Below are 24176 nucleotides of genomic sequence, written 5' to 3' on the forward strand. Positions count from 1 at the left end.
AAAAAATAGGTCTATGATTGTGATGTTTTCAAGGACCACAGAAACCATTTTAATGTAGTGCAAGAAGTATTTTCAAAGAGGAAAAAATGAGTCATTGCCATAAAATCGTATCATTCCTGTGCTCTTATAATAGACTACAGTTTCAGTCATTTTGGTTTGTTTTAGCTTTAGTATAACCTGAAATCCATATGAATCCAACAGTGAATGGTTCATTTCAATAGTGCTTGATTAAATTAAAATGGGGGCTAATTGTCACACATACCATGGGCCTCATTTATATAGTGTGTGAACACTCAGATTGTATCTTAGAGTGTGTGTCTGCTTGAATCCACACCAACGCTCATATTTGTAAAAAAAGCCTTTGACGTGGAAAAGTGCTTCGTGTTACGTCAGAGTCTGAGCAGACATGTACACTTTTTCTTGTCGGAGTGCTGCAGGTTTTTGAAAATGTCAGCTGTCCTTGCAGCTTGCTGTTCTAAATGAAAGCATTTGGACGATGATTGGTGATCTTTTATATGTTAATGAAATGAATAAGGACTAGTAGTTGTTTACAAGGCAGAGAGCTGAAACCATTCAGTTAAGCACAAGTTCAAGATCATTTGTGATTCAAAGATTTCACAAGTGAAAGGCGTACAGAACATGCATTTTCTGTACGCATATTTGAGAGATGATCGAAAGATCAAGTTTAAGATCAGTCTCTGCGCAGAATTTTATAAATGAGGACCTCTATTAACTCTAACTGAAACGAAACCTTTTAAATTATACTCATTTTGTGAACCTTTTAAATTTTTTTATGGTTTAATGAAAATGTTTGGGCTTTGTGCTTGTTTAAAAGATTCTCTTAAAAAGTATATGTTTACTGAACTGTATCTTTCTTTCTGGACAATAACAGTGGGCATATTTAAGGTACATTGTTCTAGAAATAGACTTTCAAAAATGCACTTAACATGAAAAACAGAGTGATGACTAGCCTGTCTACTCTGTACCTAGATGTCTTCTATTAGGCAAGCAAATGAAAGAAGAAAGCAGTCAGTGCAACCTGACAAAACTGAGTGCACATAGAGTAGCCTATTAATTGTATTGGTGACTGTTCAGTAGACTACCTTTGCAAATGGTTTTATCTAAGAAAGTCAGATTTAGTCAATGTATTTCTGTTCCTGTTCTGCTTCTTCTGTTCCTGTTATATCCACCGATGCATAGAAAGTTACAGTCACCCCAGCACTGATTATCAAAGCAAGTCTAAGTTGAAATGCTGTAAAATTATTTTAAAATACAGGGTTGTGGAAGGTGAGGTCATGATACATGAATGAACAAACCCATGCATTGAATGGGGCTTATTTCCTGAAATGAACAAGACCTACTTTCCAGATATATTCCATGGAATAAGACAGCCTGTCACTCCTGACATTTTCACTCAGACACCTATTCCTTGACAGTTCGGACATCCTCTTCCTCTAGGATATGACTTCCCCACAGGCTCTCTGTCCATTACTGTTGAAGGTCACACAGTCATTGCCCCCTGGAGTGTTAAATGCCTGGGAGTCGTCCAGTATATCTTGACCTTTACGGATCACTTTGTGCCAAATGCACACTCCAGTCTCTTCACGTCCCTAAACATTCAGCACTCACCGCAACCCCACTGCACTCAGCCTCTTTCGGTTCATCTCTTCACTTAGGGACTGTAAATCATTCTGACCATTCTGTGTGACCACTTGAAAACATCCATCAATAAAAGCCCCCTTATGCAATCGTGGGAAATTCTCATGTTGTGTCTTTGCTTTTGCGTCTCTGGTGACTCCCCAATGTTGCCAAATGAATACAATAGTCATTTTTCAGGCCACAGTGCAGGAAACAGATGTTCAGATTATTTCATTTTCCTACCTATATTTGTTAAATAACTCTAAATGAACTTTTAAGATTGATTTTTTTTTTTAAGAGGAAAATCAAAGACAATGGGAAAATTAAGCTAATTTATCTGATGAACTTTTTTTTTTTTTATATTCATATAATCAGATGTATTTGTTACAACTGGAATGACTCAGAATCGCTGCAGTAAAATCTTTTGTTTGTCTTCTGCTTTTAATCAAGAGTTTTACTAAACATCAGAAATAAAAGCCCAACAGCAATCAAAGTCGGTTCCATTTATGCTCAAACTTGGTGAAAGGAACTGATTAATTTTGGCTATAAGGTACTTCAAGTTAGCAAACTGTATTCAATTTGAGAACAATTTTAGGATACAAGAGCCAAGAAAACTCAAACCTATTAGCATAAAACCGTTTTGATAGCAGACTGACCCATTTTTTTTACTGGTGGTCTTAAAGATCATGCTTCCCGTAGAGATTCAATTTCATCCAGAGCCGGCATGTCTGTGCAACTTTCTCCAGTTTATAAAGAGTCACACAGACACTTATTCAGGTCAGCCTGCCACAGTGAGACAATCCTCGTCAGCGTGCGAACAGGCGGCATTTGACCTCATAGCTACATGAAAGGGTTCCAGGGCACAGGAGAAGTTCAAGACAAAAACAAAACATGAAAATGAGAAAATTAGAATGTCTCATGGCTGTTTATATGTCTGCATTCTTACATCACACTGAAATATCAGAACCCTGAACCTGACTGAACTCTGTGTGCTTTTCAAGTTATAAGTATATGACTTACAATAAGCTCTGATCTTGTTTAGATATTTCTGTCTGGCTCTTATCTAATTGTAATACTGGCCTTAGTGGGGAGTTCAAAATCGTACAGTGTAATAGAGTTCATAAGGACAAGGAGTCTCTTAATGTGTCTTAATCAAATTATAAGCAGAATGAACTTTTCATTTTTTAAAATGAAATATTAAATGAATATTAAAAACTACAAAAGCAGACAGATGGTGAATGCTGAAGCTATTTTTGTTGTATCTTTTTGCATGAGTGGAAAGAAATTTCATTACATCGGAATTTTCCACTGTTTATGAAATGTGATACAGCAGAACTGATAAGGTGGATCATATCTGCTTTCTTAACTTTTATTTTACTGGGTGTTTTCAATATTTCCAGATTAAGAAGGTTTATGTTAGCTATGCTGATAATACCACTGTACCAATAAGCAGTGTTTAATCTTTTCTGTTCTTCATGAAAAAAGCCTCATAGAAGATTGTGCTGATCACGTCATTTTTTATTTGTGTAATTTCATCCCAACAACCTACCATTATACTTCCAATGACTACCAGTGTATGTTTCAGAAAAATGCAAGATAAAAATAAACAGGTTGTTATCTATCCACTCATCCCACTGAATCCCTGAAATTTCCACATAAACTACAGAAAGCCATCTGAACCGTTTCAAATAATCTTTGGCTTTCTTTGCATAAAGATTAACATTTATTGTTCTGAAAAATAATGTTAATTTATGTGATTATACTATTAGTTTGACATGTAAAAATAATTAAGTTAATTAAGGTGGCATCCATGTTCCCCCCACTTTCTGAGCCTACAACTATGTTTTTTCCCCCTTCTTGTAGAGTGATGTGTCCAGAATATATTTAAAGACACTTTCAAAAAGGGTACTTTCTACATACTATGAATGTGTGTTGTATGAATGCAGTCTGGATGTAGATTACCACATTTGTCATGCAGCATCACAAACATTCACAAGTTCTCTCCTGTGGCCTCATAGGATGATCAAGTTTCCACTGGATGCACATTTCAGATTCTCTAGCTGGAAACAGTAGGTCATCCCTTTTTGTCTAGTGTTTCATGAATACTGTGAATTCAGTTCACTGCGGTTGCAAGACCCAAATGTAGGACCATAACAAAAAGCTATTTTAGCTTGACTATCTGGTTAATCTTAAAGGCCCCCTTCTTCGTGATCCCATGTTTTAAACTTTAGTTAGTGTGTAATGTTGTTGTTAGAGTATAAATAATATCTGTAAAATTCTAAAGCTCAAAGTTCAATGCCAAGCGAGATATTTGATTTAAACAGAATTTGCCTCCAAAAACGACCCATTTGGACTACATCCCTCTAGTTCCTGCAGTAATGACATCACTAAAACAGTTTTTTGACTAACTTCCGCCCACATGAATTCACAAAAAGGGGGCGTGGCCTTGTTGCGCTCCGACGGAGAAGAAATAAGAGCTGTGTTTGTGTTTGTCGCCATGTCGTTGAAACGCTGTTATTTTCATCTCTGAGTCCAATCATCTTTGTTTGGGCTTCCCAGGGACGCTGTACTTAGAGATTAATGGTTACAATTTATGTTTAACTTTGTTCCTGAAAATTATAATCCACATGTAAAACTATGTGCAGCACATTTTGCTGAGGACAGCTTGCTGAGGACAACTTCCTCAATCTCAATCAGTTTAATGCCAGATTCGCACAAAGATTATTCTTGAAAGATGGAGCAGTTCCCTCAGGCGTTGTTTATGGACCACAACCGGTAAGTGTATTTTATTATTTAAGTTGGAGCTTTTAACAGTTTCTGTAACTTACTACACAAAGGGCAATGCTGTTTAGCTTTGTTAACTAGATGTTAGGGCTGTGCAAAAAAAAAAAAACGAATGCGATTTTCATGCGCATCTCGTCAGTAAAAACGCTCCTGTGACTATCTCCTGCACATGCTCCTGCCCACTTGCTTCTCAAAACTACTCCAAACTAGCCCAATCGCATTTGTAGGAGGGCAGCTTGCTGTAAGCAGCTGTCGAATCACAACACAGGAACCGCTGGCACAATCAGAGCTCGTTACATATTTCTGGAGGAGGGACTTTATAGAACAAGGAAGTATCAGCCCATTTTTATGACGGTGAAAACAACGTTATACAGAAAGGTGAATTGTGTGAAAAATACTGTGTTTTTTTACACACGAAACATGAACACGTTATATTGCACATTGTGGAAACACAATCAAAGCTTCAAAAAAGTGCGTAAAACGGGACCTTCAAATATTACAAATATCATTGCTAAATATTTCTTTTTTTTAAATCATGTATTTAGCAATAAAAGTACATCTGTAAAATAAGTTGACTAAATAATCATGTTCTGTAATTGTTGTTAATGACATAGAAAAACAGTAGTCTGCTTATATTGAAATTCTCAAAAATATGTGATTAGTTGTTTATTATTAGTCATTTTATAGCTATTAGTTATTTTTAGTCAATTCAAAGCATTGACTACAATTAAAGAAACAAGACAATTATATATTGCAACAAGTAATGTTTTTTTTTTTTTTGTATGACTAATTATCACATCATGCATGGTTGCTGGTGCAGGTAGGTGGACAGCAGAGGATGCTATTTCCGTAATCTTTATTGTGTTGTTGAGCACAGGGTCAATAAATGGAATACAATGATCAAATCTTTTTTTTCTATTTGCTTCAATTGCATATAGAAAGCCACTCTATATGTATATCTTGTAGAGCTGATTTAATAGGAACAAATTATTTTCTACAATTTTATTTTTTTTTGGGTGGTATATGATCAATATACAGGTCTTTCTCAGAATCTAGAGTTGCATGCTGAGAAACATTTTGTATAAATCACAATGGGGTGCTTTTCAAGAAAAGCACGTAGTACATTCACAAAGATTTCTTGGCCTTCTATGCAATCTGCACTTGCTGATAAAGTGGTTCATACACTTATCAATTATTTTATGGATTGCTGCATGGTCTACTGGTCTGAATGTATAATCACTGGTTTGACATGCATTTATATGATTCTGTGCTGGTTTCTTAAAGGAATAGTTCTTCAAAAAAAAAAAAAAAAAAGATTAAATGTACCTTCCCTGAAAAGTCATTCCAAACACTTTCTCTATTCCACAGAACACAAAAGTTGAATACCCTGGCTGGTCTATTTTTATCCAATGAAAGTGCAATGTGAACCGGGGCTGTCAGGTTCCTCAACTGCCAAACAACACCATCAGATTTTCATAAAAGTGGTCTCTATATGACTCATGTACTGCATTCCGAGTATATTATATTCACTTAGAATCCCCCTACACACAGTAGCAGTGAACAGTTTTCCAAACTTGTTGATTTCTTTGGTTTATTTTTTCGACTAGTTTCCTGTCATTTTCTGAAGGCTTTCTGATTGAAAACATGGGCAGCCCAGTCAAGCCTTTCATTTGAGATGACGAGGTGTCAAGAGACACAACAACTATGTACTTTAGTACGTCATTCATAAAGGAAAGAACCAAAATCAAATTAGGCAACTGTATACTGGGCACAAATTTTCCTAATCCTAACACATTTACATTGAATCCATGTCACTTCACAGACCTTCTTAAAACAGGCTTCCATTTCACTGATGTCAAGCATGGTCAAATCTTAAAGAAAAGAATGTCAAAACTATCACCTTTCCATATTCTTCATACGATTAATTCATGATTTAGTGTACATTACTGCACATGCTTTGAAAACAGTTCTGTTGGGGGGATAAAGAACACTTTTTTTTTTATTATTGAACAAACTTACATTCAGCTATTGAGTTTTGATTAGATTTTTCTCAGAATGAAAACCTCACTTTGGCATGTTTTTACTGGATCATACCTTTAAATAAATTTTTGCTTTTCGATTCACTTTTTTCCCAGAGTAACCGATGAACGCCACTATAACAGATTCTAAATTCTGTTTGAATGTTATTGTTTTTCCAGTCTCCACAGAAATCCATATTTATTTCTTAAATGGGTCATATGATGTGCTTTCAATTTTTAATTTTCCCTTTGGAGTGTTACAAGCTCTTGATGCATAAAGAAAATCTGTAAAGTGGCAAAGACTAAAGTCTTAAATCCAAAGAGATATTATTTATCAAAGGTAAGACTCTGCCACGCCCCCCTGAAACGGCACGTTCTAAGACACCCCCACATGTCTACGTCACTACGTGGAAATATTTGTGTAATGCTGCCCAAATGTTCACACAAAGAAAGAAAGCATATTAACTTTCTTTACCTTTATTTTGAAAGATGAAGCTCGCGATTATGGAAAGGGGCGTTACATTTCTGATGAGTGCTTGCTGTGTTCGGCAAATCACAATGCACTGGGTCAGTTGGCCAATCAGTGCAGACTGCACTTGTCATAAGGAGGGACTTTGTAGAAAACTAAGTATTTGAGAGAGGCGGAGCATAGAGGACCTACAATTATGTACAGTATTTGAAAAATAATGTTATAACATTAAAGCATGTCAACATATTTTGTTACATCAAAAACACAAAATAATGATCATTAAAAAAGCATAATATGGCACCTTTAATCAGTTGTATATTAATCTGGACAATTTGCAGTCTGCTGTCATCATCTGACAGTACCCCTTATCCCTTACATAGACCACTGAAGAAAAAAGCATATGACACCCAACTCGTTTCTAAGTGTTTACCAGTTAAGCAGCTTTGAATGGGGAAAAAGGCTACAAATGCCGGAGAGCTTTCTCTTTCATCTAAAGAAATCAGAAATTAGTATGAAGGAAGTGTATAACAGCTCTGCAGTAAGAAATATGGGTCCAATCACAAGAACATGAGAATGATGCACACACAGTTTACAGTATGACTGCTTCTGTTTTTCAATTTTTTTGTATATATATATATATATATATATATATATATATATATATATATATATATATATATATATTATATATATATATATAATTATTATTATTATTTTTTTTTAAAGAGAATATGCATATATTTTATTTCTGTTAGTAAACTTTGTTTTTTTTCTTGCTGCTGTATGACATGGCTTTTTACGTAATAAGCACATTTTGTTTCTAAAGCAAACAGTCAACAGTTATGTACAGCCCAGAAGCTCAGGAAGTGTTTTCAGTGGTTTAAACTAATTAAAGCGATAGCATCAGAGGGCAGAAGCTTGTAAAAAAATCTGATAAAAGATCAAAGGCTATAGCTTGTTTTTGCAAGGTCTAAGCCAAGAAATTGACAGATTACCAAGAAAAATGAATAATTAAATAAATAATCTGTAGCCTTGTACAACATGATGCAACACAATTATATATGTAGAATGCTCTCATCTGTACACATAAATACTAAATATATTTTTAGAAATGCTAATGTGTTGTTATGCAGAGTCATGCCCACATGCGTGTGTACCTCAAATGCTGTGGTGTCCAGTCATGTATTTGATGCAGTGCCTGCCACACTGCTTTGATCAATTTCCCACGATACCCTGATATTGATGATGAGGTATTTACAGGAAGTGCACAGCCCATTGCACATGCCCAGAGGAGAGTGATGGAAAGATACTGTCCATTACAGAACAAAAACAGACCCGCATTTAGCATTCCAGTTGAAGTCAGTTTGATTCAGTTATATAGAAATAATATTTTTGACTTGATAACGCCATGAAGTAACACATATTTTGTATGTTTTCGTAAAAACATTGTTTAAAAGTTTGTTGTTTAAAATTTTGCAAAGTGCCCATCTTTATGTTGCCTAATGTTATAAAACAAGATTGATGTAACTGGGCATCTGCAGCAGTGTGGGACACATAGAGGCTCATTATTGAGCCAGATCAATATGAAGTCTGCAATTTACAGTACCATGACAATAAATCCAACCTTTTCATTTTTGACATTTAGTACAAACGTGTGATTAATGACTTAAAGGTGCAAATTCACTCCAAAAGCATGCACTCGCAGACACACACACACACACACACACACACACACACACACACACACACAGAGAGACAGAGAGAGAGAGAGAGAGAGAGATGTGCATTAGGAAAGCACTTGCTGATCCAAAGTGACAAGTCAAAACCCATTTCAGGGGAAATGTTAAATGCCATGTTTTTTTTTTTTTTGGTATGACTGCAGCTTTAATTTTTTATTAACCAGCAGCACTAACACAGCCTCATTCTGAATATATTCAACCGCTCTGGTTTAATCTTCATTATTTGTTCTATTCACTATTTACTAATCACAAAATCTCATTATAAACACTTACAGTGTAAGCAAGATACACTCTTGGTGAAAGTCACTTTAATAAAAAAAAAAAAAAAAAAAAAAATGTATTAAGCATTTTAACCTGACATGACCCTAGAGCAACCAGCGGAATTAGTTTTGGGGGTGTGACCATCTGTCTGCCTAACCAATGGGAGAAAGGGAGTGTTCAGGAAACCTTTTTGAAAACATTTATTATTATTTTGCAGTTCTGTTTAGTACCACCATTAAAATGAGCAAACAATCGTCATTGTAGGATGAACAGAATATCTTAGGAAAATTTTCACTGCAGGAAAGATGCCTACTATCCATTCGTTCGCAGTAGATGTATTTTTTCTTCTTATTAAAAAAAAATTGAACTGATTTTCTTATCTATATATCTGTGTGTATATTGCCTTCACTGCCAATAATGAGGGCAATTAAATGCTTAGAGTAGTATCATTCAAATTATTATTTTTGTATCATTCAATAACTAATAATAAATAATTTGAATTAGTTTAAATTTTTATCTTTTTTATTTACATTTCAATTTTAATTAGTTTAGTCATTTTTCTATAAGTCTATAGTCTTTTTTCATTTTTTATTCCAGCTGAAAATTAATAAATGTTGCTTTGATAACTAGCACAATTACTGTATATATATATATATATATATATATATATATATATATATATATATAAAATTTAATTTCTTTCATTTAACATTTATTACGATTCAAATAACAAACATTTTGATATGGTTCTAGTTTTTGCTAATCACAACAACCCTAATTTATGGAAAATATAAAACAAAGCAAACAAACAAAGCATTTATCTGCTCCCAAATGAAAACAATAAAACAAAAACATTAATAACTGATTGATTATTTGACAACAGAGAAAATAAAACAGTGGGAAAACAACTGATATTTTCCAGTACAAGCATTCTTAAAAGGTCCGACTGACCTCAACAGCACTTTCTGCTCCCATACATCTATTTTTTACTCAATCCAATCTCCTCAAATTTCCCTAAGGGACAGCCATGGCTCTGTTATATCTCCAAGGAGGGGTTGGTGAGGAAATAATTGGTGAGAAAATACTGATTTACAAATTAAAGGAAAAATAATAATCCACATAAATATTCTGTGTTCATAACATCAGCTGTCTGAACATCAATATCTGATCTGGACAAACATCGGGGAACTCCGAATGAGTTTTGATCCCACATGGTTTATTAAAAGGTCATATACTGTATGTTTGTCCAGCATTATGCATTTAAATGTCATTGCTTTTCTCTCTTTTTTTTTTTTAGAATCAATCAGACTAATAATATGCACTGGTTGCTGAGCTCATCCAAGAGGTCAAGGTTAAGCATGGTCCACTTAGCCCCTTCTGGTAAATGTTGTAACTACACCACTCTGATGGGACAAAAGGCATCTTTCCCCTTCATCTTCCCTTGTTATACACAGTATTTATTACTATAGTTGACTGCCTTTTCTTTTGCTTTGTTGTCTTTTCAGAATTGCTTGTAGATTATTGTACTATTCTTACACAACAAGCTTTAAAAAATGAACAATCCCATGTAATATACAGCTATTTTAGCGGGTAAAATGCACCATTTTATTCACAAAGTCAAATACACTTGAGTTTCTTCATGTAAAACAAGATCACAAGTACACAACAACAACATGATTGCACATTCTGTTCTATGGATAACTTCAATACTGGACAAAAGGTTTTCTTTCTAACTTAGTGGCCTTTTTAGATAAAAGGACGGCAGTATACAACATCTACAAAATGAAAAGCTGCATCAGTTTGCTACTATGCTCTTTGGCAAATACAATAAAAAAGCATCAAGAACGGACTGAGCCACAAAACAGCAATGAAGAAAATATGTTCTATATCTTGGAAATACAAACAATTATCCCCTTAAGGCACCACAAAAGCATGTGTCCTTCAGCAAATCTGAACCATTTCCTATCATGATTTACCTTGTATACAAGCTAACACACATACTTAGTGTACACTTAAATTTTGCACATAATATAACTGTACATACATAACTGCTTTTTGTAATATACCTGCCATACAATTGTCAATTTGTCATTCCTTACCTACTTATTTGTATTTTTTTTTATTTTTTATTTTTTATTATGTTTTTTTTTTTTTTGTTCTTTCTCTGTCATTCTGTTGCACTGCGGAGCTTCTATCACGAAAACTAATTCCTCGTATGTGTAAACATACCTGGCAATAAAGCTCATTCTGATTCTGATACTGATGAAATAATTCAGCAGAACATTAGCCAACAGTTTTTTGTTTTTTTTTTGTCACTTTTGTCATTTAAAGTAAACAAGGATGCTATTTTTGTTCACATTTAAAAGCAATGAAAGACGCGATTTTTCTGAATCAGCCTCTGTTAACGTAAAAGCAAAAATCTCCATGAAAAATATCCACATATTTAGAATAATCTCAGTCCCAGTTACCTTTATAAATACATTAGAATGGCAAGACATCATCAAAAACCATCTATGCAAATACCACAAACAAAACTAAAGACATATCTATTGAGTTCAATCTTTGTTCATTCCTTCACATTGGAGTGGGTTTGCTACTTCAGTGGCACCTGCGCAGCACAAACTGTCTTTTGGTGTTAAAACAGTACTGTTAGGATTTATTAAAGATGTGCATTGAAGAATTAGTCCTGAAATGGCGTGGACAGTTATTTTTGCATCTGACCTTATTTAATATTCGAGTTTCCATTTCAGACACAAAATTTAAAGGAGGAGGGTATTAAAATGAATCACGCAACACAATTAACAAACTTTTTGGTTTGTCAGTTTACTGGTATTTGTGCAGGCGGCAATTTGCACTGCTCTTGGTAGATTGCTCTAGTCATTATGGAAATTATCTGGTTGCGTCTGTGTTCTTTAATGTGCGCATTTTTAGTAAATCACCCATCCACATAAATTTTACCTCCCATCTGTGCTTTTACTTAAGAACATAGAGAACAAATAGCGCTGGATAAACTGGATATCATTAGTACATGAGAAAATATGAATAAGATAATTAAAATTCATACAAATTAACCACCAATTCACTTAATAGTTACGATATTATTATTATTTTTTTCATATACACTAGATGTCCTTGACCATATCATTACTTTTTTGCTATTTTCAGGTTTTAAAATGTTAAAACATGTCTAGAGTTCTGATCAAGTCTACCGTTTCTCTCATCCATTGTTTGATCTGAGGAGTCTCAAGTCTCAAGTAATAGTATGTTTTTGAACCTACAAAATCCAATCCATCAATAATCAACAGGCAAAAGCTAAACTTTGGAAAGAACAGTTCACCCAAAACAAGAAAAAAAAGTTCTGTAATTATGTACTCAACAAACCTGTATGCTGTTGCAAATGTAGAATTGTAAACAAGACGTACATTTTATGGTGAGCGTGATTTCACCAAGCACAACATGTTCCTAGATCAACATCCTTGTTGATCCTGGAACAACATTCTAATCAACCAATCAAAATAGAGATATAACTTTTCAGGAAATATCTGTTTTGGGCTTACAATCAGGGTTAGGTGCTTCTACACTCTTGCTATAATTTCTGATTTCAGGAAAAAATTATTGGTAGAGTTAGGTTTAGGGGAAGGAATTAAGTTAATTCAATATTTTTGAACAATAATGTTGATCCAGGATCATGAAAAGTTGTTGATTCAGGAATATGTCTGACTTGGCAAAATCACGGCGACCCATTTTTATTTTTGAGTGAACTGTTTCTATGATGTAGCTGTAGTAGAGCTAGTTTAGCTCTAATGGCAGACAACATTTCCATTGACAAGGCTGAAGCTGGCCACAGAGTGGTTCTGGGTTTGATTTGTTTTGATTGAACTCAGTCGTGTATTGTTGCGCTTAGCGCTTTGTGAATGCATCAATATGGATGGGCAACAGCAGCAAAGCTGCTTGTTGAACTGCTTTCTAAAGGATTTGCTGAGCAGGTAGAGAGCAAAGGGATTCACACAAGAGTTGGTGAAGGCAAGGATACGTGCGCACACGCTGGAGATGAAATGGGCCATTGAGGTGTCCACTTCTGTGTAATGGTAGGACCGGTAGAGGTAAATCACATGGTTTGGAAGCCAGCAGATGGCGAAGAGACCCACAAACACCAGCACTGTCTTGGCAAGCCGTATCCGTGACTCAATCTATGGTTTACAAGCAGAGATATCATATGTGCAGAAAAGTCAAAATAACACACTATCCTCAGATCGCCTAGTAAAATTTTTAAATTGAAGTGTGTGATTTTCCATTAAAATGGCTTTAAAAAAAAAAAAAAAAAACTATTCCAGCTGTTTCAACTTTCGGATCATCCTGACACAACAACACAGGCTCAACCAATGGCGTGAATTTGGGGTTGGGCCAGGGACGGACTGGGACTAAAAAACGGCCCTGGACTTTGACTAGGCCCGGCCCAAAGCAACTGGCGTGCGTAAACTCGACAACAATAACAACAACAACGCCTGGAATGATGGTCACAAGACTTTAATTGTGGTTTTATAATACTATACCATCCAAATGATAACAATAGCACTGATGTTAAATAGATATTGAGCTGGAGTGGGTGTCTTTCTCTGCTCTTGGTCTAAGCTCAACCTGAATAAACAAATGATGGAATGGATAAAAAAAACTGCTTTTATTCCAAGATAGCATGGAATAGATTATACAATATTCTGTTATGATAGCATATTATAAAATCTATTCCATGATGTCTTAAAATAAATGTAAAAATGTAACATCTGTATTCAAAATCTTCAAAGTTTGTAAGCATTAACTGTAACGTTACCAACATTTTTAAAAGTAAAAGCACACCATATTTCTTAATATTAGCTACTGCATGTGAGATTTTACAGCTAAAGTTTATTTTTTTAAGTACCGTAATCATTACAAATGTAGCAACCTGAATATAACTTCCTAACATCATTCCTAGTAAGTGACTTTTTTCCTCCTCTCATGTTCCATACTTGTATCTGGATCTGCCTGTGGTACCAGCTCATCTTTCTGTCCCTCATCATCATCACTGGTGGTATGTTAACAGGTGATGACTGCGTGCATGGCGGCTGGTGGGCCGGCCCGCCGGCCCTTCTGGAGTACCGGCCGTTCTGTGATTCTCCAGATCACACAGATGGCCAGTCCGCCCCTGGGTAAGGCTAATTGTTTGTTCGACCATTAGCAGACAGAGCGAGTGTTCAAAAACTTGTTTGAAAAAAAAAAAACATTTCCAGTTGCATTTGGTGACTTTAGTGGCACAGAAACGACACACTTCAGCTTTCTATTATTACTGATACTACATTTTATCCTGCATGTATTTCTGTTATCCTTATATTTTTTAATGCATTAAAAATCGTAAGAAATTCATGATACACACTGCTTGCAATCAATTTATTTTAGCGATATTTAAATAAATTCAGATCACTAACTTTCATCATTTTGTTTTTTAATGTAGATAAGATACATTGTTTGCAACCCCTTACCTTAAAAAAAAGTAAAATTCAATGAATCCTTTTTTTTCAGTGCATGGACCAGTGCAACCAAATGGTTTTATGTTTAGTAAGGTTCCTTACATACAGGTATGGTTCCTTTCAAATACAGACTGTATTATTCATTTAACAATAGAACAGCTGGGTAGATGTTTCTGGTCTCATCTTGTTTTTCAAAAGCCTTTCGAAAATAGCTCCTGAATGATCCTTCAAGATCAATTAGGACAGACAGAGAGGTTCACTTTAGGCTTATTGAAACACTGGCATTCAAAATATAGAATATAAGTGTTTGAAAAACTTCTTTGACAAAAAAAAAAAAAAAAAAAAAAAAAAAAAAAAAAAAAAAATATATATATATATATATATATATATATATATATATATATATATATATATATATATATATATATATATATATATATATATATATATATATATATATATATATATATATATATTTTTTTTTTTTTTGTCAAAGAAGTTTATATATATATAATTAAATTATTAGATTTCTAGATTAACAAAGAAAATGCACACAAGTAAATATATATTTTTTATTAAATACATCCCTTGAAGCTGGAATGTTAAAAATAATTCTGGGCCTTTATTGAATGTTGTATGTCTACCTGTAAACTAAGTCAAACCAGGATGTATAAATCGGAAAAAGTGATCAAATTACTTTAATTGCAATACTTAAAGTTGGCACCAGGTATTAATTGTTAAACCAATCTAATTTCAACAAAAGCACTACTTGACCTTTAAACTCACCTGCCTCCGAATGTGCACATTTCCCTCCGCAGGCATGTTAATAGCACTCAGAATCAGACTCCTGGCAATAAAGATGTAGTACACAGAAATAATGATGAGAGGAATGATGTACAGAATAAGGAAGGAGGCCATTGAATGGATTTTGGGGTGCAGGTCTCCGGCGTGAGGGTACGGAGCACATGCTTTAAAAGTCTCATTGGTTTCTGGGATGTGGAAGGAGTGTAGATCAGAGAACACCACCTCAGGAATGGCCAGGATCATGGAGAGCAGCCAGATTGATGCAGCCCTAAGGCAGACCTTCAGCGAGGCTTTAGAGGTCTGGATATCCATTGGCTTGACAATGGCCTTGTATCTAAGAGACAGAAAAGGACCCAGGAACAGAAAGAACCATTTTAATTAAGAATCTAATCTTAAGAACAACATTTTAATTGAGGACGAACAAACATCAAAAGTAAATGATGACTATTTGTTTGAACAGACATGACTAATTAGCTCATAGCATATGGCAGGATAAATAAAAGGGGACTCTCATGCAACTGAGGGCTGCTAACCACAGATTTGTCTCTGTGGACTGCTCTGTCGCATGTTCTGGACTGACCGGGGTTAAGTAAGGAATATTAGGAACTAAAATGCAAAAGGATGAGGTTATGAGGTTGCTAATCGCTGATTTAGCATTTTACAAATATATATAAAATCAAGATTATTAGTAGTTTTTTATCTCTCTTGTAATTTTTTAATGTCATTGTCATTTGCAGTGCTTCATGGGACTGTAGTCTTTCCATTATTAGTCTTGTACCTTAGACTTTTTGTCCAATTTTCAAATACTTGTTGCTTCAAATCAAAGTTTAATCAAGTGTAGCTGGTTGATTCGGTTCGTGGCTTACAGTATAATGCTTTAAGGAACACTTTTAAAAATATCCTTATGTAAAAAATGAATAAAAAATGATTCCAGAACCAAGGCCGCTGAAAAAGTTTAGCAGGAAATATCAGACTGCTAGAAGGTGGTGGACCAATCAAAACAGACTAATCAAAGCAATAAAAAAGTTGCCAAAAGTAACAGTTGCCTATTTAAAGCCCTAAATACAGACCACAGGAAAAGATCCTCCCACCTATGAGTGCCATCTACCATCTGTTCATGGCTGTTCACCTACATAAGAAATCAAGCCTCGAATGCTAATTAGACTCCTACCACATAGATCATAGAACTGTCTCTCTCTCTTTCTCTCTTTTTAAAACTATTAAGTTTTTTATATATATATATATATTTTTTTAATATCTGATGGAGACAAACGTATTAGTGGAATTTAATTTCAATCATCTGCATTCTCAAAAAAGCAGCCTTACAAAGAATTGTACCTAAAAAACTCAATCAGCGACTCCTCATTATAAAACTACGAGAAACCATATTTCCTGTTTTGAATCATTTTGTAAAGTGTTAATGAACAATAATTATTTAATAATTTGAAGAAATTGACTTTTTGATTTGACTTTGGATTTTATAAAAACACTAATCATGCCACCACAGAATCTCACCAGTTTCTCATTTAATCTGAGAAAACAGCTTGACCCTCAGTTGATCCATTGACCTTGAGGTGCGCTTGTTAGTCCTGAGTGCTCTGGCATCAACATGAACAGACAGGAAGCAGCAATTTTTCTCAATCATTAGGCATGTTATTTTTCATTTCCACTCATCTGCTACCATCACACACCAAGTCACACACTTCCTCGGGAGAACAGACAGACCAAGAAGGAACAAAATTGGAGCCTTGTGTAAATGGGATACAAATATAGATTAGAATAGAACATAATAGAATGTGTTCAGCCTTCTTCTATATTGTGAACCACACAAAAGTCGGGTTTTGGTAGGTTCTCAGAGCTTTTTGTGTGTGTGTGTGTGTGTGTGTGTATTGCTATAACCTATTAAATATAAAATTACAAAATGATGTGATAATGACAGACAAATTAACACAGGCACTGCTTTTCACCTGAATTGTTTTGACAAGTGGGACAGATCATCAGACAGACAATTAGCATTAGTAAACAAAAATACTATTCATTGATAGTTCACTTTAGCTTAATCCATTAATTAATATGAACATATATAATGTATTAGGCACACTAATGAATAAAAAAAAACAGGATACTAAAAACAAACCCTTACAAATAGTCCAATACGATTTTGCAACAATTCAATATCCATTTTAACCCTTATAATCCTTTTGTATTTTAATAGAGGATATGTTTAAGAAGAACATTCTCAAGGTTGATGATCACATACAGGTCTCACATTTGACTTCTGACTCACATTTTAATTTTTGAAAGGCAATCGATGATGAAACCTAATGTACCGTTTTATGATTTCCTACTTTTGCTGAACTCGACCTAAATCATGATATGCAAAATTTGGGGAGAAAAAACGTATATGTTACTGAGAGTAACGGTCATTAAATAGTAATAAATAACAAAAGCATTTAAATAGAAAGTTATTGTAAAGTGTTACCGAACAACTGACGTTTTTGCTCTTTAAACTACATTGAGGCAAACAAAGAATGGGCTATTTTAGACTTGCTACCTGTCCGCTGCCAGCGCTGTGAGCGTGAACACAGAGACTCCAACCGATGTCAGCTGGATGAACGGGATGAGTTTACAGCCCATCCGCCCGAAAAGCCACTCGTCCGCTAGAAACTTGCTGGCATCCACGGGCGCGCAGGTGACCAGCAGCAGCACGTCTCCGAGAGCGAGACTCGACATGAAGAGATTTGGGACATTGCGCATGGATTTCACGATGCAAAACGTCCTAATGAGCGTCACATTACCAATTAGTCCAGCAGTGATGAGGAGCGCGTAAACGGTGGCGATAATGATGCCTGAATGCAAGTGCGGATGCCCCGGAGCAGCGCTGGTGTTGCTGCGCTCCGGAGAGTCCACCAGAAGCTTTACATCTTCCGTCGGTGTTATTATTAAATCAGACATGTTATCAGATCAGCTCGTGTTCATTTTGAATCTCAAGTGTCCAGTATACACGAATATTGCCATGCATGTGGTGTATTCCGGTTAAAGTCATCTCCAGCGCATCCTGTGCGCAAATGGAGAGTCCATGTGAGATTTGGCTCCTATAAGCCAAATTGATGCGCCCGCGCTCTCAAGTGCAGAGGGTCACATATAAAAAAATATTTAGTAAAAGATGCATTTTACGATTACCAACTGTTAGGTCTGTCACAGGTTGCGATAATGAATTATCATTTTCAGCACCCTATATATTTTTTTATTAATTTTGGTATTTTTTTCGCAAGTAGTAATTTTTCTCATAAGTCTATCTCCTGTCGATTCTGATAATAACAAATTATATTATTTTCAAAACTTTTTTATTTCCAGCTACACAACTAAGAATAGAATGTCAGCTAGGTCCCCAACTGTGAATCATTATTATATGCATATTTTTTCTTTCTAAAAAAATGCATCTTTCTCAAGCCTGTTTCTGGAACATCACCATTACAAGTTTTTCTAATCAAACATTCCTGATTTAACTCATTAGGCTGTTAGTGGAGACTCAGATAAGGGTGACATCCAAAATGTGTGCTACTGGTGTGCCTCCAGGAACAAGGAAACACACTGCAATAGATAACAGATTAAATATGAGCAGAACACAGTAATGCATCGTCTTGAAAACACTGTCAGAATCTTTTTATTATATGTAATTATCAATGATAAACCTGCACTCTTGCGTAAAATATGAATAGCACTTGGCTTTGAAGCATGTTGGTAGCCATCTTCTTACATACTACATACTACGGCAGAATGACAGAAGCCTCTCCAGAAACAGATTTTGATTCCAGTGAAAATTAATGTGAGTGTGCTCCCCAAAGCAGGTTTATGACAAAAAAGAAAAGTTGACACTGACACAGAGCCAAGGTTTCGTTTCATTAGATGAAAATCAAAACCACAAAGAGGATTCTGCAAAGATGATCAAATTTAACTTTCAAATTTGCAGTGCTTTAATGAGCTGAACCGAAACTGATTGGTATCTTGTGCCATTACAGTTACACAGTGACTCAATACCTTGAATGCCGGTGTGCATCTATTAAACGACCACTCCATAATACACAAGAGACCCCAGCTATCAACACAAGGCATAGCTGTTCACGGAAACAGGCTGCAAGTGCTGTACAGCTAGCGCATGATGAAAGATCTTGCTGTAGTGGAGAAAACCTTTCAATGCGCCTTCCCAGAAACTAATGCCATAGTCAAGTTCATAAGCACAACTTTCATCAACATTATGAGGTACCAGATTATAGTCAATGTGTGGGTCCTGCAGCTAGGAGAATGGAAGAAGTGTGTGTAGTGATAACAGAAATGCCCTAGCTTATCTTCACCAGGCGTGAGTGAACAGGACAAAGACTGAGCTCCCGTTGTGTTGGCGAGATAATCCTGTATTACAAGAAGAAAGGGGACATTTTTTTAAATCCATTTACCAGGCTTGGCTGTTCCCAGACCGCCCACACCTTCCCTTTGATTTGCCGGTGAAATGGTCCTCCTCAGTTTCACTCTGAAAAGTGCTTTAAATCGAAAAGTCATGCTGTTTCCATGGACAGGCCAATGTGTCAGCTCTTCTCCTCTGATAATACAATAACCTCACACAACCCATTCCACAAGCACTTCAATTTAAAAACAAAACAAAAAAACATTCATGTCTGTGTTGTAAGACACTTCCTGCTTTTTTTATTTTTTTATTTTTTTACTTGCAGTTTCTGAAGAAGTTGGCTGATGCAATGAGGATAAATGGAGATTGCCCTCTGCATGATGAGGTTAACTGCTAATTTTCTAAGTAATCATTGGTATTGATGGTGATATTTACAGCAACAGTTTATGTCTGCCAATGAAATATGAAGTACCCTTATCACAGTCTGGCAGATTGCTCTCAACATCCCAGTGTCTATTAACATTATCAACATTATATATTGACTGCACTGACACTATTGTATGAGAACAAAACTTGAACTGAATTGAGCTGAATAACACGATACTGTCTTCTTTATAGCTGAATCTGCATTTTGCAACATCAACACTAACAGAATCAACATTGACCTGACTTGAGTTATATATAAATGATGACACTATCATCTTGCTACAGCTTTGGATTTGAAGTTTGCATCATTGATTGTGGTACTTTACTGTTTAATAATACCGACAAGCTGCTTCGAAACATTCCCTATGTTTATAGAGCTTTAAAAATAAGAGAATTAGTTTGGTTAAAACTATTATGACAAGCGTGATATCAATGTGAAGCTGTAAGCATAATTAAAATCAAGTCTGAATAATGACAGCAACAGATGAATTGATATTAGTCTGTTTTTACAAGCATTACCAGTATATGTTTCATGTTGACACCACCAAAATAATTTATGAAATAAAATAAGTTAATGTATTTTGGCACTTGCAAGATGTTTTCAAAAATTAATGACAAAAATGTTACCAAAAAGACATGACAAAAAAATTAAAAAATAAGATAAAGATAGATCTGTTCTCATAGCAGACAGCAGGAAAAAGAAGACAATCCTACATGCAAATAATACAGTGCAACTGACCATATCTATGTGTAGCTAGGAAAAATAAACAGGCATTTATCTTTTTTAAAGCAGTGCACAAAAGCTTTTTTTTTCAGACAACATGGACAAAGCATAATTGAAATTATAAAATAATAATAAAAAAACATGTATACTATATCATGCACCAATGGAAATCTGTCCCCTACCGTGTTTAGAGAGCAGTGAATACTTCATAGAGACCATGTGGATTGGAACGCATGCAGCTTTATTGATTAAATGTCCACTGCAAAATTAATCTGTTCTCCAAATGATCTGCTAATGAATGAGAGGATGAGGATCTCAAACCAGTATTTTATTTTTAATAAAATATACTATTATCTCTAAGCCATGTGAGATATGGGGTTTGAATTAAAATTCTATTATTTAACAATGGAGGACAATAAAGACATATGGATTGCTGGAATAGGACATAAAAATGAATTACAAATATTAAATATTATATTTGACCCATTGAGTGCAGGGACACGTATTTCAAGCTAAAAAGAGCTTGAACGAGAGTTATTTATACAGATTCTTCATGGGACTTTTGAAACATGAAGAATGGATTTTAAATCATAAAAGTACAAAAGGTCTTAAATATCTTCCAGTGGATACAAAATGAAAGTTTAAGGCAAAGTAATACTTATAACATCATAAAGAGCTGGTATTGTGTGTAAAACTCTTTTTACCATGGTGAAAAGAAAAGGTATGATAGGATTTTTTATATTGATTCTTTCTATACAGTCTGTTCTCAATGGCTTCTCAATTGCTGGCTATTCAACAGAATGTCTTTGTTTTTCTTCACTTCGACTGCAATTTTTCTGCAATTACTGAGTTGGAGTCAAAACCCGGATATGCTGATTAAATGTCATTCTTTATTATGTTCCATAAGCATACAGTACATGCAAAGAGCCTGACTTTCTGTTAATCTACCTATGAATCCATAATATCATTTCTGATATTCCTTGAAAATATCTATATATATATATATATATTAGGGCTGGTAATTTAACGCGTTAATTAGATTAATTAATTATGGAGAAAAATGTAACGCACTTGCCCAGCCCCAGACCTATGTGGATCATCTGCCATTTCATACAGTCGATTGATGACTAATATGAGGCAGAGTAACAACTTACTGTGTGATGGAGCCTAGAGAATATACCTCAAATTCAATATATGTTGAAATTTTGTCTCATATTTACATCACATAGTTAAAGGGGGGGTGAAATGCTCGTTTTCACTCAATATCCTGTTAATCTTGAGTACCTATAGAGTAGTACTGCATCCTTCATAACTCCAAAAAGTCTTTAGTTTTATTATATTCATAAGAGAAAGATAGTCTGTACCGATTTTTCCCAGAAAAACACGACCGACTGGAGGCGTGACGTGTGGGCGGAGCTAAAGAATCACGAGCGCCAGTAGGCTTTTGCGTTGAGAGCCTTTGGAATCTGTGACATTACCCAGAGCCGTTGAAAAACATGTTTAACGGCTCTGACATTACCTTGAGGAAAAAAACCATCAACCATCAGGAGCGCGCGCTCTTCCGACAGACGTGCCCTCAGGACCCATATAAGGAAATTCCGCTCCATCTAACGTCACACAGAGCCATTCTCGAAAAAAACTTTCCGAAACGTGTGACAAACCGGAAGGAGTATTTTTGGAACAGAAATACTCCTTCAAACGTACAACTTAATTTTTTAAACTTTGTCCATGTTTAGCATGGGAATCCAACTCTTTAACAGTGTAAAAAACTCAGTATGCATGAAATAGCATTTCACCCCCCCTTTAAGAAATATCACATGAGCTGTAGGTGCAATATCCCAGGAGTGCAAATGTGATACTCATCTTATACAACAGTTCATTAAGAAGTTAATATTGTGTTATTTTAGACACAACGTTGTCTGTTTTGCTCAATTTTGCCAACCAAAAGAACTGTTCATCCCCGAGCAACCAGCGCGGGATTTCTTTTCTTAATCCACGTTTTGAACGAATTTGGTGAACCATTTGCTGCGTTGAACCATTGGCCATACTCCAAAAATGACAATTCTGTCATCATTTACTCACATGGTCCAAAAGAGTATATGTAATAAATTGTATCAAACAAAATATTTCTTGCTGAACCTACTTTTTGTAATTTGATGCTTTGCACAACAAGTGACGTTGCATTCAGCCAAGTATGGTGACCCGTACTCAGAGTTTGTGCTCTGCATTTAACCCATCCAAAGTGCACACACACAGCAGTGAACACACATAAACCATGAACACACTCCCAGAGCAGTGGGCAGCCATTTATGCTGCAGCATTAATTAATGAATTAAATTAAATTAATTATATTAATCACTACATCATGTAATTAATTAGATTAAAAAAAATTATCACTTAACAGCCCTAATACATATATATATATATATATATATATATATATATATATATATATATATATATATATATATATATATATATATATATATATATATATATATCTTGTCTTTACAATGAATGAATGTTGTTGGATAAATAAGAGGACAGATATTTCCCAGTATAAAGAATTAATCAACTTAAATTCTGGAGGGAATAAAACACCAATCATGAACAATGAGCAAAGAAAACACATGTTAAAGGTCATCAGACATCAGACAGCGAACTGCTGTTACCTTTTCACCGATGGCCTTTGCTTCTAATCAACTATAGTGATAACTACAGAATCACAGTGCAGAGTTATCACAGAGCATATGCTCTGACGATGGTGGCATGATCGAAAAGTTGCTGCTTCAATACATTTCTAGCAAATTATGGCAGTGTGCAGATTAGTAGCCTCACCCTTTATAATATATTTCATATTTCATGGTCTTTCTGCTTGCAATCATTCAGGGGTACAAGAGGTTTTATCATTCTGTAATCCATACATACGAAGACAATAAAATAAAGAAGTTCTGAAATTAAGTTCTGTGTTATAAAACAGAATGACCCAGGGGAAAAGTATTGAACAATGCCCCTTGTCAGTGGAAATGAATTATTAGATGGTTCAGTCCCAACACCTACAGTACCAGGATGATGAAGATGAAACAAGGGTGGACATTTCAGCGAGACAATGTCACAGCCAAGGAAACTTTTAATTGGTTTCAGAGAAAGAAGATTAAGCTGCTAGAACTGCCCAGCCAAAGTTCAGGGAGGAGCAGTCACAGTTCATTAACCTGATTAGCACAAGTGGAGACCAATCAGTAATCAACTCATGACAAGGTATAAATAACAACAGAACCTACCTCTGTTCATTGACAGTTTTCAGCATCCCTCCTCCACCCCATTTCTCCTCACTTATAGATCCATCTACACAACCGGGGGGAGTACTCTGGGTCCGGGCCACATCCCGAGCTCGGAGCCCTCCACCC

The 24176-nt window shown here is 35.2% G+C and overlaps 1 protein-coding gene across 1 annotated transcript; it reads right to left on the reverse strand.

The window, feature by feature from the left end:
• Positions 1–12463: 12463 nt before the first annotated feature.
• On the reverse strand, positions 12464–18403 carry LOC113111080 (gastrin-releasing peptide receptor-like). The gene is made up of 3 exons (XM_026275536.1): positions 17772–18403; positions 15200–15551; positions 12464–13099 (listed from the first exon to the last, which is right to left on the reverse strand). The coding sequence occupies exons 1-3, from the start codon at positions 18170–18172 to the stop codon at positions 12710–12712; spliced, it is 1143 nt and encodes a 380-aa protein (XP_026131321.1). The 5' UTR covers positions 18173–18403; the 3' UTR covers positions 12464–12709.
• Between the last annotated feature and the right edge of the window lie 5773 nt (positions 18404–24176).

This window comes from Carassius auratus, chromosome 11, assembly GCF_003368295.1.
Source record: "Carassius auratus strain Wakin chromosome 11, ASM336829v1, whole genome shotgun sequence".
Taxonomy (NCBI): Eukaryota; Metazoa; Chordata; class Actinopteri; order Cypriniformes; family Cyprinidae; genus Carassius; species Carassius auratus.